At 44.2% G+C, this 13969-nt stretch overlaps 1 protein-coding gene across 1 annotated transcript in view; it reads left to right on the top strand.

Annotated features, from left to right (window-relative positions):
* LOC109964993 (laminin subunit beta-1-like) overlaps nucleotides 1-13783 on the top strand; it is a 25264-nt gene extending 11481 nt beyond the window's left edge. The window contains exons 11-33 of the mRNA XM_020608659.1: nucleotides 426-538; nucleotides 613-692; nucleotides 1171-1306; nucleotides 1377-1535; nucleotides 1738-1874; nucleotides 1950-2070; nucleotides 2320-2506; nucleotides 3058-3201; nucleotides 3295-3526; nucleotides 3841-4001; nucleotides 4224-4448; nucleotides 4571-4788; nucleotides 5909-6005; nucleotides 7973-8336; nucleotides 8408-8592; nucleotides 8909-9150; nucleotides 9268-9474; nucleotides 9548-9692; nucleotides 10222-10429; nucleotides 11850-11991; nucleotides 12296-12472; nucleotides 12598-12757; nucleotides 13122-13783. Of these exons, the coding sequence (XP_020464315.1) occupies nucleotides 426-538; nucleotides 613-692; nucleotides 1171-1306; nucleotides 1377-1535; nucleotides 1738-1874; nucleotides 1950-2070; nucleotides 2320-2506; nucleotides 3058-3201; nucleotides 3295-3526; nucleotides 3841-4001; nucleotides 4224-4448; nucleotides 4571-4788; nucleotides 5909-6005; nucleotides 7973-8336; nucleotides 8408-8592; nucleotides 8909-9150; nucleotides 9268-9474; nucleotides 9548-9692; nucleotides 10222-10429; nucleotides 11850-11991; nucleotides 12296-12472; nucleotides 12598-12757; nucleotides 13122-13258 (3977 nt within the window). The 3' untranslated portion in view covers nucleotides 13259-13783. The remainder of the gene's footprint in view (nucleotides 1-425; nucleotides 539-612; nucleotides 693-1170; nucleotides 1307-1376; nucleotides 1536-1737; nucleotides 1875-1949; nucleotides 2071-2319; nucleotides 2507-3057; nucleotides 3202-3294; nucleotides 3527-3840; nucleotides 4002-4223; nucleotides 4449-4570; nucleotides 4789-5908; nucleotides 6006-7972; nucleotides 8337-8407; nucleotides 8593-8908; nucleotides 9151-9267; nucleotides 9475-9547; nucleotides 9693-10221; nucleotides 10430-11849; nucleotides 11992-12295; nucleotides 12473-12597; nucleotides 12758-13121) is intronic.
* The last annotated feature ends 186 nt before the right edge of the window (nucleotides 13784-13969 follow it).

Raw genomic sequence — 13969 nt, 5'->3', positions numbered from 1 at the left:
ATTGATATTGGATTAGCATTTGTTGGATATGTGTAAAATTATGTGTGTTGACATATCAACTGTCTTTACATGCTTGAAAGAATAAATCAAATCAAATCAAATCAAATGCAGTATATGAGGCCCATGAGTTTCCCCCTTTGGCCAAATTATCATTCAGTAAGCCTTGATAAACATCTTTACATATAACAAGTATTAAATATTTCCTTACAGATCCCATTAAAAATACCTTAATCTAATCCTTGTTAATATTAAATATAAATAAATATTTCAAAGGCATGAGAGATTTGATTTATTGTGACTACTAAGAGAAAGCCATAGCACCCATTACTAGAGACCTTCAAATTAAAGCTTAGATCACAGACATGCACTGTATAAATATACAAGCACATAGTAAGGTCTGTTGCTTCATTGTTTGGTTTTGGCAGCTTGTACCTGTAACCCGCTGGGCACTGCGCCTGGAGGAAGCTCCTGTGATTCAGACACAGGAAGGTGCTTCTGCAAACGTCTCGTCGACGGACACAACTGCGATCAGTGTCTGGTACGGATCCAGACACAATGTGGACACATTTCCTTCTGCGTAAATGCCAGTCACCAATGACTGATCTCCTACAGCCACAGCACTGGGGTTTGTCCAATGACATGGATGGCTGCAGACCATGCGACTGTGACCAGGGTGGGGCTGTCAATAACGAGTAAGCTTAAAGATGAACACATGCATTGTAATCTTTAATGCCAGAAGGCCACAGCATCTGGCTGCGCTCCAGCTCTTCCACAATTCTAAGATTGTTTTACAAGCATTAATATATATTTACACCTCATCTAGTAAATGGACAAAATGCGAGTTAAATGATTTATGAGCTGCAGTCAAATGTTCCTACTTAACCAGAAAGCTGAAAACTTGTACATTAGAAATATTTGGCTGCATGTTCATGCTAGAAAGCTGATCAAGAAGTTGGGCTTTGCTGTTGACAGGTTTCTGGTTTACAGTCAGGGTACATGTGCGGCAAAGTCATGATACAAAAGTCCATATACTGTAGATGGACTTTTTTAGTATATGGAAATCAACAACTTGCTGGAAACCAACTGAGATACAGCTTAGAGGTAAATCTGTATGTTGCACTCACCCTTGTCTTATATAATATCTACTGAAGTCCATCTCTCTCTCCGCAGCTGTGACCCTCACTCAGGACAGTGTGTGTGCAGGAAGCATATGTTCGGTCGACGCTGCGATCGGGTCGAGTCCGGCTTCTACTTTGTTGCTCTAGATCACTATACCTACGAGGCAGAGGACGCTAAGCTCGGACCTGTGAGTACATTTTAATGTGCGATCTGATCAGGGGTGACTTCAGAAACTACGTCTGTCTTCTTTATCTCAGGGTGTGACGGTGGTACCGAGGCCCCATCCTCCGGATCGCAGTCTTACATGGACTGGTATGGGTTTTGTTAATGTTCCAGAAGAAGCTTACTTAGAGTTCACCATCAACAACATCCCAGAGTCCATGGACTATGACATGCTCATTCGCTATGAACCACAGGTAACACACACACAGACATAATGTTTCTGTCTAGTTACAATCTGCCATTGCAATCAATGAATGTTTACAGTGGTACAGTAGCTGAGATCATGTACAGTACAGAGGATCTCAGGAACATATGCTAACTAACTAGGGTTATGTCGACTTAATTTGATTTCAAGAAAGGGACATAACTTGCATATGTGGCTGTGTGTGTTGGCAGTTGCCAGAGCAGTGGGAGCAGGTGAACATCAGAGTACTGCGGCCCGTCTTCACCCCTCCAGACTCTTATGCCTCTCACTGCAGCAACTCCATCCAGAGTGGAGATGAGCAGTTCATCTCTCTCCCATCTGGATCCAGGTAACACGAGTTTACATCAGGGTGTGTCTCTTGCAACACATTTGCTGCACACACCGACTCTGTGTCGTGTTTCAGACATGTGCTGCTGGTGAGCCCGGTGTGTTTTGAGAAGGGACTGAACTACACGGTCCGTGTCAGTCTGCCTCTCTACTCGTCAGCCAGTGATGGCCAGAGCCCGTACATGCTCATCGACTCTGTACGTTGAATTCCCATTCACAATGTTAAGGCAATTCATTCTTTAACCACCTATGTATCTTCAAGGACCTGTCCTACTGAGACAGCATACTGTAGGCCATCCTAACTGTGAAGAGTACAACCACTAAAACTACCCTGGGTAGATTTGGCTTCATGGTAACACTATACTTGTACTTGAAGTGACAGACAACATAAGACTGTTACTAACATCCACTTCTATTCCCTCTGACCCCTCCTCCTCTCTTTATAGTTGGTGCTGATGCCCCGGATCAGGGACCTGGACATGTTCAGTGGGGTGGACGGTGAGGAAGCGTGGGATACATTCCAACGCTACCGATGTCTGGAGAGCAGCAGGAGTGTCTTCAAAAGCCCCATGACTGACATCTGTAACAAATACATCTTGAGCATCTCTGCTCTACTGCACAATGGAGCCATAGGTACAGAGGCAGACACTTTCTTATTACCACTAATTCTTTTATTTGTGGATCTACACACTTTTTTCTATTTTACAACTTGCAACTACAGCTGTTAATTATTCATCTAACAATATTTTTCTTGATTATTTGGTTTATAAAATGTCAGAAAATAGAAAACTGTTCTTCATCATTTCCTAAAGCCCAAAGTAAAGTCCAAATAATTAGTTTTATCGTCCGAACAGTCAAAATACTCCGATTTGTGGTTTACAAAAAAACTGGAACTATCAGAATAGTTGGTGATAATTTTTCATTGATCTACTAATTGATCTACTGCTTTTGATATCTAAGACGAAAATAGATATTGATGAAATTTTGAAAAAATAAAATCACACACCTTTGACTGTATTTTTCTTTTACCTTTAAAAGATCTTTGTATGAGACTTAACTCTTCTGTAAATCTGCTCATCATGTATGTAGTGCAAGAAAATCTAGGGGGAAAAAAATCACTAAACTGTTTCAGTATTACTCATAGCACTTCTATAAATCTCTGCTTTTCTCTTCATATTTCCCAGCATGCCAGTGTGATCTTCAGGGTTCACTCAGCACCGTGTGTGAGCCCAGCGGAGGTCAGTGTCGATGTCGACCCAATGTTGTTGGTAGGAACTGTGAACACTGTGCTCCGGCTACATTCCTGTTCAGCCCCGCCGGCTGCAGACGTAAGTGTTGGAGAGGACTGCACACTGTAGTTTGATGCTTACTTGGAAGCATCTGATATTTAAATTAATCTGTAATCCTAGTTTTATCCCCAGCTTGCGGCTGTGACCCTCAGGGCTCAGCCAGTCCCTTCTGCCGTGAGGCGACCGGCCAGTGCGAGTGTTTCCCAGGGGTCTCAGGGCGCCAGTGTTCCCACTGCCTGCCGGGATTCTGGGGTTTCCCTCGTTGTCAACAGTGCCAGTGTAACGGCCACAGCGAGCACTGCCACCCTCAGACCGGAGAGTGTCAGCGCTGCAGAGACTTCACCGCTGGCCACTACTGTGAGAGGTGACGTTGACGACGACAGCTCCATCTCAGTTCCAATGTCAGGGCTCTGCTAACAGCACAAATACTGTGAAATACTGTGCTTGTTGCCCCCATCTTTTTATTTTGGGTTGTAAAGAGTCAAATCCTGGGCTAGAGGTTGTTCATTTCAACATTTATGAACACACCCTCCCTTCCCTTCCCAGAATTGTATGTAAATGATTAGGGACCCATGTCACAGAAGAAATCAGGAGGATCATTCAGGGGATCAACTGAGATGTAGGAAACATGTCATCCAAACATGTTTGCTTCATTCTCACCTCTCTGTCTCTTTACAGGTGTCTGGCTGGTTACCATGGTGATCCAGGGTTAGGTTCAGGTAGCCACTGTCGCCCCTGTATGTGCCCCGAGGGACCAGGCAGCGGACGCCAGTTTGCTGACAGCTGTTATCTGGCCAACACTGATCAGCTGGTGTGTGTGTGCAGCCCGGGCTACAAAGGTACAAACACACACATTTGTTTTCATGTAAGCAGTTGCCAAGTGCATTGTGTCATCATGTCTTCACCTCACACACGTCACAGCGCCAACAATACTCCAGTGCATCTATAATTAGCCAGTTGGCGGAGACAACTGTCTGCCTGTCCTCCGGTTTCAGATAGAAACACCGCTGTAACATTCAGCTTTTATCTTTATTTCCTGTTTTTTTTTTTTGCTTCTCAAGGTGCCAGGTGTGACGAGTGTGCCCCTGGTTATTTCGGGAACCCTCTGGTGCCCGGTGGGCGCTGCATGCCCTGCCAGTGTAACAACAACATCGACATGCACGACCCAGGCTCCTGTGACGTCCGGACAGGTGCCTGTCTCAGATGCCTGCACCACACCGACGGCTACAGGTGCCAGCACTGCAAGCTGGGTTACTACGGCAACGCTGCCACTCAGAGCTGCAGGAGTGAGTACAGTCGCTAATGGGACAATCACACAGACTATTATCAGCAATATTAACCTGAAGACATGGATATAGACGTCCTAAACCAACGCTTGTTGAACCACGATGTTTCCTCCTCTCTGCAGAGTGTATGTGTCACTCGATGGGCACGGTACCTCTGGCCTGTTCCTCCCCTGACCAGTGTCAGTGTGATCAGCACACTGGCCAGTGCTCCTGCCAGCTAAACGTCATTGGTCAGAACTGTGACCGCTGTGCTGCTGATACGTGGAACATCGCCAGCGGAACAGGCTGTGAGCGCTGTGGCTGCAACCCTGTCCACTCCTTCGCATCCTCCTGCAATGAGGTGAGTCAGACGCTGTAATGAAAACCAAATGCACATGCACTGCTTGTTCTTTTTAAAATAAGTGACTAGTAAAACAAACCAAACCAGCAGCACAGAGTCACTGCCCTGCAGTAAGTCTGCATCATTTCCTGTATTAGCGTCACAGCAGCTGCTCTGGTTTGCTCTCCATGAACATGATGAACTACCAATGCACCACTAAACTTTCCTTACCCACTGTGGAGACTGCCCAGGAAGGTTTCCAAACAGCTTCCACTGAGAGCGGAGCAACAAGGCAGCATGAAGTCACTGTGACCAACCCATCTAATCACAGAGGCCTGTGTTTGTGAAATTGTTTTTGATATATGGACTCCAGCTGTTTGGGAAATGCTTCTCTCTCTGTTTTCCTGCAGCTCTGTTTTAATTACTCAAACACACAAATATGCATGTGTATGCTCAGAAAATAGCACATAGGGTGCACAAACACACACAAACCTTTGGGTTTCTGTGTTTACTGGCTGCACTCCAACAGAGGAAGGAAGTCTCAGAATACACTGTGGAATATCTGAATAGACTTTTCTCAAAGAGCAGTGAGTTGTATCAAAGTACAGAGGTCCATTGTGTCTTCATGAGAAAGACAAGCCATAAAATGTGATACACGTCAGACATTCAGCTATTTTAGACACAAAATTCACAATATCCCTAAATAAAAGTAGCAATACAATGGTGTAAAAATACTCTGCTACAAGTAAAAGCACGCATTCAAAATGTTACTTAAGTACACAAGTATTAGCATCAAAATATATTTAAAAGCGCTCAGTATGCAGCATGGCACGTTTAACATGACTGTATATCACACTGTTGGATTATAATTATTGATATGTTATGGACATTATATTTAATGTTGCAGCTGGCAGCTTGTGAGTTTTCTACCAGAGATCATTAGTCATTATACTGTTTTTTAATTAATCTGATTCTGAAAAGTAACTAGTAAGTTGTAAAAGTGGAGAAGCACAAACTGAAAATACTCAAGTACAGATACCTCAAAATTTTACTTGAGTAAATCTACTTTGTCATGTTCCACCACTGCCTGTTGTCTGAGAATATATTGTTAACCTGATGTGTTTTTGTTTTCTTGTTGTAGGTCACGGGACAGTGCATGTGCAGACCCGGGTTTGGTGGTAGAACATGTCGGGAGTGCAAAGAGCTCTTCTGGGGGGATCCAGAGGTTAAATGTCATGGTAGGCCATCACCAGTAATCAGGCAAAGTGGCCACAAACACGGCTCTAAATAAATACTAATGCTGTTCCCCAACTGCTGCATGTTTAAATAAACAGCTGTTATTTATGTTCACCATATCAGTTTAAAAACAAATTTTTTTCTGCTGCCCAAAAATGACAACAGCAATTTAAACTTAAGGACTCAGACTGTTTATTTTCCTTGGGGAGGCTCTTCTCAACCTGGACTGCAGCCACCGTCACTTGTACTGAGTTCTCTTTTACCTTCAGTTTGGGCATTAGTGAGTGAACAGTTTGACTGAGGTAAAAGATGTAGCCGGCCAGGAACATGACTCCTCCGCTGCCTTGTTGGTATGTGTATCATTGTCCTAACACTGGAGGACTATGGACAAGTCCTACACTGTTCACCCAATATGGATGTGAACACTCCCAGTCAGCCTGTTTCATTTCAGATCAACTGTACAGAACCAGAACACTGTCTGAACACTCCCTGACTGCACTGCACTCTGTGTTTATATGTCCTTTTAAACTCATTAGATCGCTTTTCTTCCTGGGTGGGTTAAGATTTCCCTGAACCATCATGTTGGAAGTCCTGGCTTTAAGTTTTCTGTCAGCCCATGTTTTTGTGTGTGTGCAACCCGTTGCGTAAGACGAAGGAGACCGGTGGTGACTGCGAAATGGCTTTGTTAGACAGCAATTACATGTCAGTAGCAGTGAATCGACGAGTTGCAGCTGAGGATCAGTCTCTGATTGAACAAACTGCTGGAGCGACCATCTGCTGAAATGTGCGGCTCACAGTAGCTGGCTCGCTGTCAAAGAAGGAGATAGTAGAAAATAAAGAGGCAAGGAAAGGGGAGCAGAACAGAGGGAGGGGATCTGGAAATGACTTCATGAGAACCAGATGTTCTCCAGAATTCCCAATTATCCCACATTCATCATGGACAAACACCCAGGAACTCAGTAATCCTCAATCATTCCCACTTTATTCCCCAAAGTTTTGTTTAGCTGTGAAACCAGCTGGACCTCTGTCTGCAGAGATGACATACTAATCCGCCTTTTCCTGGGAAATCAGAGCCCAGCAGCCACGTTAGGGAGGAATCAGTGGGAGAAATGAGTGATTGTGTGTGAGAGATTATTGATAATAAAGCTGCTGTTATGGACATATTTAGAGGTTAAACTGTCCTATCAGCATCTTCACTGCAAGGTGTGAATTAAAAGTGGATGAGTGAGTGCCAATGGTATGTGGCTGGTGTAATAGTTCACCATGACACACTATTCATCCATTTGTCTGTCACAGGGCTGACATGTAGACAAACAACCACACTCACACACACTCCTATGGGCAATTTAGAGCCACCAATCAACTTAAGCTGCTTGTCTTTGGACTGTGGGAGGAAGCTGGAGCACCTGCAGAGAACACAGGCAGGCACAGGGAGAACATACAAACTCTGCACAGAAAGGCCCTGGGTCGGCCGGGGATCTAACCTGGAACCTTCTTGCTGTGAGGCGACAGTGCTAACCACTGCATTACCATGACAAACTAATGCTTTTATATTAACTTAATCAAATTATAATATACTGTAAAAGGTGCTGCTGTTTTTCTCAGCCAATTTCAGCTCATGGTCTTGGTTGTATGGCCCACAGCTTTACTGCGTTGGTTGATCCTCACCCCTCCCATCCTTGCTGCTCTGCCCTTAGGCAAGAAAAACCCCGCCGCTCAGCACCAAACAGCAGACAAACCTTAGTGCAATCACAGTGGCGTGTTTACCAGCGAAGTTGGTGGAGAGCGAATACTGAATTTAAATTAATCAGGTAGACAGAAACACGACTGACATGACATTGTCTTGCAGAGAAACTTTGGGACATTCATCTAACATCTGACTAACATCAGTATGCACAGCACCAATTCCTGGATTTATTTGAATATCCTTGGAATTTGTTTCCCCTGACTTTCCTCTGTTTGTTTCCAGCTTGTGACTGTGACCCTCGGGGGATCTCCAGCGAGCAGTGCCATCGTGCCACTGGTCAGTGCACCTGCTGGGAGGGTTATTCTGGCGCACGGTGTGACCAGTGCGCAAGAGGCTACCAGGGTGAGTTCCCCGATTGCGAGCGGTGCCATGAGTGCTTCGCCACCTGGGACATCGTGGTCAGCGAGCTGATCAACCAAACTCTACGTCTGGAGGCCAGAGTGACAGAGCTGCAGACCACTGGGGTGACGGAGCCTTATATAGAATTAGTGAGCAGCCTGGAACGAAACGCTAAGGCGGTCAGAGAAATAGTAGAGAGCCACCCTGCAGCAGTGAAGCAGATCCAGGAGCTGATGCACAAGATCACGTATGTACCCAAAGACAAATATAGTAAATAGGTTTCTATTTACATTCATTATGGTCTCGTTCTGCTCTCAGCGATTTGATGTCCTACCTAAATGGAAAGCTAAACACGACAGAGGAGACCCTGGACAGTCTCCACAGTGACACCAACTTCACAGACACAAACTTGGACGCGATGATCCACGAGGCTAAACAGCTGGAGCTGAGTGTCCAAGAGCTGAGTCAGCAGGTGGACCAAGCCAAGAATTCCAACTTGCAGGGTGAGAAACAGGTCATGCCAGTGGTTGATGACATGCCTATCTTGATTACATTAGGAATTCAAAGAACAGGTGAAGTAAACACCAAGTTACTTTGATTATAAATCAAACAACAAAAATAAGTCAACTTAAAACTGCTTCAGGGCTTCAGTAGAGAACATACATTATATCAGACAATGTGCATGACAAAGCCTGTCTAACAGTATAATAAAAAAGGGCTGTTGCCTTCAACAGCAGCTAAATAACCTGCAACACAAAACAGGATACACTAGTCTCCCCACACAGGACAAAAGATGGACATCTTGATGTGCTTTTTCAGGTGCCCTGGACACCATTAGAACAGCACACAAGCAGTCGCTCGCAGCAGAGCACCTCGCCAACGCCTCCACCAGTAATCCTGGTAACACAGTGCAGCAGTCAGCCGCAGTACGGAAAGCCACAGAGGACCGACTCAGCAGCAGCCAGAAGGAGTTTGACCGCAAGCACCAAAGAAACTCACAGAAGCTGAACAAATTGTCCAACGAACTGGAGAAACTGGACATGGCACCACTTAGCGAGAAGGTGAGAAACACTAGAGGACTCCATCCTAAAAAACATAAAAAAAAAAACAAAAACCCACAACCGAGTAGATCACCGTTGAGAAATATTTATCACTTTACATTTTGTCCTTCTCTGTAGACATGTGGTGGTGCAGCTGAAGGGGACGACTGCTCTGGCTCCCCCTGTGGCGGTTTAGGCTGCGTTGGTGAGGAGGGAACACCTAAGTGTGGAGGAGAAGGCTGTACAGGCCTCCTTACAACCTCCCGGACTGCTCTCAAATCAGCCAAGGACCTGGACAAGCAGATCACAACAGCCATGCAGGAAGTGGACAAGCTCTCCAGGATGGTAAGTGAATGCTGACCGTTGTAGGAAACCTCAGGATGGATGCGATTGCATCACTGATTTTCTGTGTGGTCAGGTGTGGGAAGCCAGCATCAATGCAAATAAGGCCAAGGTGAGCGCTATGGAGGTGCTGATCAAATCCAACCAGAGCAAAGAAAGATTGGAGCAGAGCAACGAGCAGCTCCGCAGCCTCATCGGAGAGATACGAGACCTCCTCAATAGTGAGTACACAGCAACTACATTTGTTAACATGGGTCTGCGGGGGCACAGCTTTACTTCTCAGAGTCCGTGGAGTTTTATGGCAGCTCAAATATAATACACGACATAGTCTCAGACATTTTATCACCTTTGTGTAAATGGAAAAAGAAATTGCTGCGGGCCAGTCTTTCAATAAAGGACGCCCAGACTACAGTTGTCAATGAAATAAGAGCTTTCTTTACCTTAAGACTATGAGATGATCAAAATGTAAAACACTGGGAAAAAAGGCGACTGTGTAAATGTGCCTACAAGTGTGACATTTGAAATTTTTACCCAAATTTCAATTTTGAAGATTAATTTGGGGCAGACAAAACAATCCATGGCAAAAAGTAAGTCAAAATATTCTTTATATTGTGTAAATAGTGTACAGAAAAATTTATCCAGTCACTTTTTAGATATAGAATATTTATAAAAATGTTTAAAATTAAAAAGGACGAGCTCTGACTGCACTCCAACTCAAAGGATCATCTCTGTTTGGTTTCTGATATCCAGGTGACAAGGCGAATGCGAGTGTTATCGAGGCAGTGGCTAACGAGGTGTTGGCTCTGGAGATGCCAGCCTCGGCAGGGGAACTGGAGAAGCTGCTGGAGGAGATCAGAGAGAAGGTGGCCGCTCTGACCGGTGTGGAGACCATACTGAGTCAGAGCGCTGCAGATGTCCAGGCTGCGGAGACGCTGCTGAAGCAGGCCCAGGCTGCCAGGTAGTACATGTAGTTAGGCTGGTAAACAGTAGAAATACAGGGTTCACATTAGTAATCAGTCCGACTCTCCCTTATGGTCACTCATGTGTGTCTGGGTTCGCCTTGTTTTGTCCCTGCATGTGTCAGCTCCATAACACTGTTGCTCCAGACTAAGACTGTGGGTTGACAACATGGAGAACAGATACATTTATCAAAAACTACTCATCACCTAATCAGCATGATAGTACGATACATATACAGTATAATAGATATTATGAACATGCAGAAAATCTGGAATTTCTGCCTCCACCTACGGATGGATTACTGAACGGGGCCGTTGGGCCTAAGGACCCCAGGGTTCAGGGGGCCCCTGGACCTGTGCTTCCGTTTGAAGTTGGAAACTGACTTGAAAAAGAAAAAACAACCACAAAGAGAAGCAAAACATGTCAAAAAAATACAGCGAAGACAATAATTACAGAAAGGTGTGGAATAACCAAACAAATGTCCAAAAACACCTACAAAGAAACAAATTAACTGTAAACAGATGCAAAAACAAAGAGTCAAAAATACAAATACACACAAAAAAAATACAAAAGGACTACAAATTACAGAATGCGGGTCAAAAATACAAATACACACAAAAAAATACAAAAGGACTACAAATTAATGTAGAATGACCACAGAGACACATAACCAGTCAAAAAAAAACTGCAAAAACCCACAAAGACATGCAAAACAATTAGAGACACAAAATTACTTCAAGTGCAAATAGTGTTGTTTAGTCATTTTGTGTTGCTTTCAGTTTGAGGCTCCATCGTAGGAGGGGTGGGTGCCCCTCGTTTCACAGTCCATCCATGTCTCCATCCCACAGAATGCGATTTACAGTTCGCACCGGACATCTCCCAGCCGCTTGCAATTATCTCAAGAAGATGATTTGGGTGAAGTGAACTCTCCTGAGTACAGAGCACATCTGCCAAACACTTGCAGTTACTCGCCTCCCATTATGGCTCCATCTTGTGGAGAAAGTCGGGGGCCAACAAAGCAAAAACCAGAATCTCTAGAAAGACCTGTCAAAAATGTTTAAAACATAAAGAACCAACACAACCTTCCATTTCACTCTTTGTTCACTGTTCAATATGGATATTGACACACACTTTAATGATAATCACTCAAATTATAACAGCTCAAGCTTGAAAAAATATTTTAAAGTTTCATTTTTTTTATACACAAATACATCGGACAAATGTGAGAAACAACTATCAGTCTATTTACATGTGAACATAGACATCTTTTCACTGTGTCTGTAAATAATCACGTTTCTTTAAAAAGGCTGGTGAAAGCCCCGCGTCAGCACTTTTAACTGCATTTCTCCTCGTCCCATGACGTACAAATCAAGTCCTGCTACTATTGTTAGCATGTACACTGTCTGTGTGTCCCTCAGCAAGCAGGCATCCATCATGAAGGAGAAGGCAGAGATGGTGAAGGCAGCCCTGGATGAGACTGAGCGTGCTCAGAGTATCGCCATGGATGCCATCCAGCTGGCCCAAAACAACACTAAGGGCACCCTGGACCTGCTGGTTTCTGTGAGTTTGTGTGATGATACCAAGGTGGCTAATGAAAGAATTACACCAATGTCCGTTAATGTTCCATTAATTCATTCAAAATATTACTCTCCTTCAAAACATTTCAGAGAAGCTTGCTCTCTTCACGTGCACTCAGTTTTAATGAATAGTTGACTAGTTCAGCCAGTAAAATCTAAAATCTTTCTGTCCTTAATTTCTTGCTTTTGTCACATAATAAACTTTCATCCCCTTTTTATAGAGCATGTGAACACAGTTCACACAGGAACCAGTTTTCCATTATCTTATGTTTGAATGTGTGTGTCAGGTGGAGTCGGAGACGGCCATGTCGGAGCTGAAGCTCGGTAACTCCACAGGTCGTCTGCTTCAGCTGGAGAGGGAGGTCAGCCTACTGAGACAGAACAACCTGGAGGTGAAGCAGCTGGTGGAGACGACTGACAGGACCAGCGAGCAGGCCAAAGTGGAAGTAGAGGAGGCCCAGCAGGTCTCACACACACTCTTTAGAAACATCCTTGCATTCTGATTGAATCTTTGGTAACGAGGGCAGTGTAAGGCCTTAATGTGCTGCTGTCATCCCTGTAATGCACAGTCCTTTGTGTGCGTGTGTAGGAGTTTGACGTGGAGGTGAAACATAAACTGGAGCAGGTGGAGGACCTGGTGGAGGATAAAGGGGACGTGGTGCTTCAGGCGAGGAAGAGAGCGGACAAACTGCAGCAGGAGGCCAGAGACCTGCTCGCCCAGAGCAGCAGCAAGCTGCAGAGACTCGGAGGTGGCCTTTAATATATTTAGATCAGTTTTGTTTCTTTAATGGCATGTTTTGCATATGCTCTTTTTTTTTTTTACCTTTCAATCGAAAAATATGGGATTGGACCAAATATTCAGTTTGTTATTGTTATTTTACTATTATTTGAGCAAATACTGACATTTGAGAAGTTGGAACCAGAAAATGACATGAAAAATATTGTTATTGTTATTAAATTTCTCTTGACTGACTAATTTATAAAAACTTAAAGGGGGACGTCTTAATGACAAATGTTGGCTAAAGTTATAAACAATGGAACTCAATGTATTCCATTTAAAGCCCAAACCCACGTTTCCTGTATCTCAAACATGCCGCTGTGCTGTGTTTTCAGAGCTAGAGACCTTGTATGAGGCCAACCAACGCATCCTGGAGGCCAAAGCTGCAGAACTGTCTGAGCTGGAGGACCGCGTCCGCCGGATCCTGACGGAGATCAGCTCCAAAGTCACGCTGTACAGCACCTGTCTGTGATGACAACCTGGCGCTCCAGCACCTCAAACTCTTTCCTGTTCTCCAGTGTCTTGGCTGCGGTTTTAATAGCCCCAGATGTTTGGAAAGCATTTGAAAGTACTGCTCCCAGATGTTTCCCTCAGTGTTTTATAGCGATTAGGACCAACCACTGTAAAATGTTTGACACTGTTACTTCCAAATGTTTTGGTTGTGTGAACCAGCAGCTTAACACCCAAGTATAATGGACAGCTATGCCAAAAAGTATTTTAACAATAGAACCAAGCTGTAAAGCTGCCAAAGACCATTGAAGTATCAAGTCCCAAGGGAAACGACTAAAATCCAATGTGACCTCAGTGCTAGAAAATGTGTAGAGGATATAAGTATTTAGCTGTGTAAGCTCCTACTCTCTGTTTCAATATGACTGAACATGTTTGATAGAAATATTGTACTTAAGCCCAAACATCCAAAGCACTGTGAGGACTGAACAAAGTTTTGTGAATGGTGCTGTGACTATGGACAAATAATAAATTCTGATTTGAAAATGAATTATTACTTTTACTGCATGGATCAGAATGTTTGATCTCTGATAATCAGAAGACCATGTTTAATTTTGCAGGTCTGCAGAGCCTCATTTAATGTTTTGCTCTGGATTTTGTGCCCCCCTACGGGCAATCCCAGCTGACACTGGGCAAGAGGTGGGGTCCACCCTGGACAGGTCGCCAGTCTGTGACA

Source organism: Monopterus albus, unplaced genomic scaffold (assembly GCF_001952655.1).
Source record: "Monopterus albus unplaced genomic scaffold, M_albus_1.0 scaffold94.1, whole genome shotgun sequence".
NCBI lineage: Eukaryota > Metazoa > Chordata > Actinopteri > Synbranchiformes > Synbranchidae > Monopterus > Monopterus albus.
Note: the sequence above shows the minus strand (reverse complement) of the source record. Positions and strands in the feature narration are given on the sequence as shown.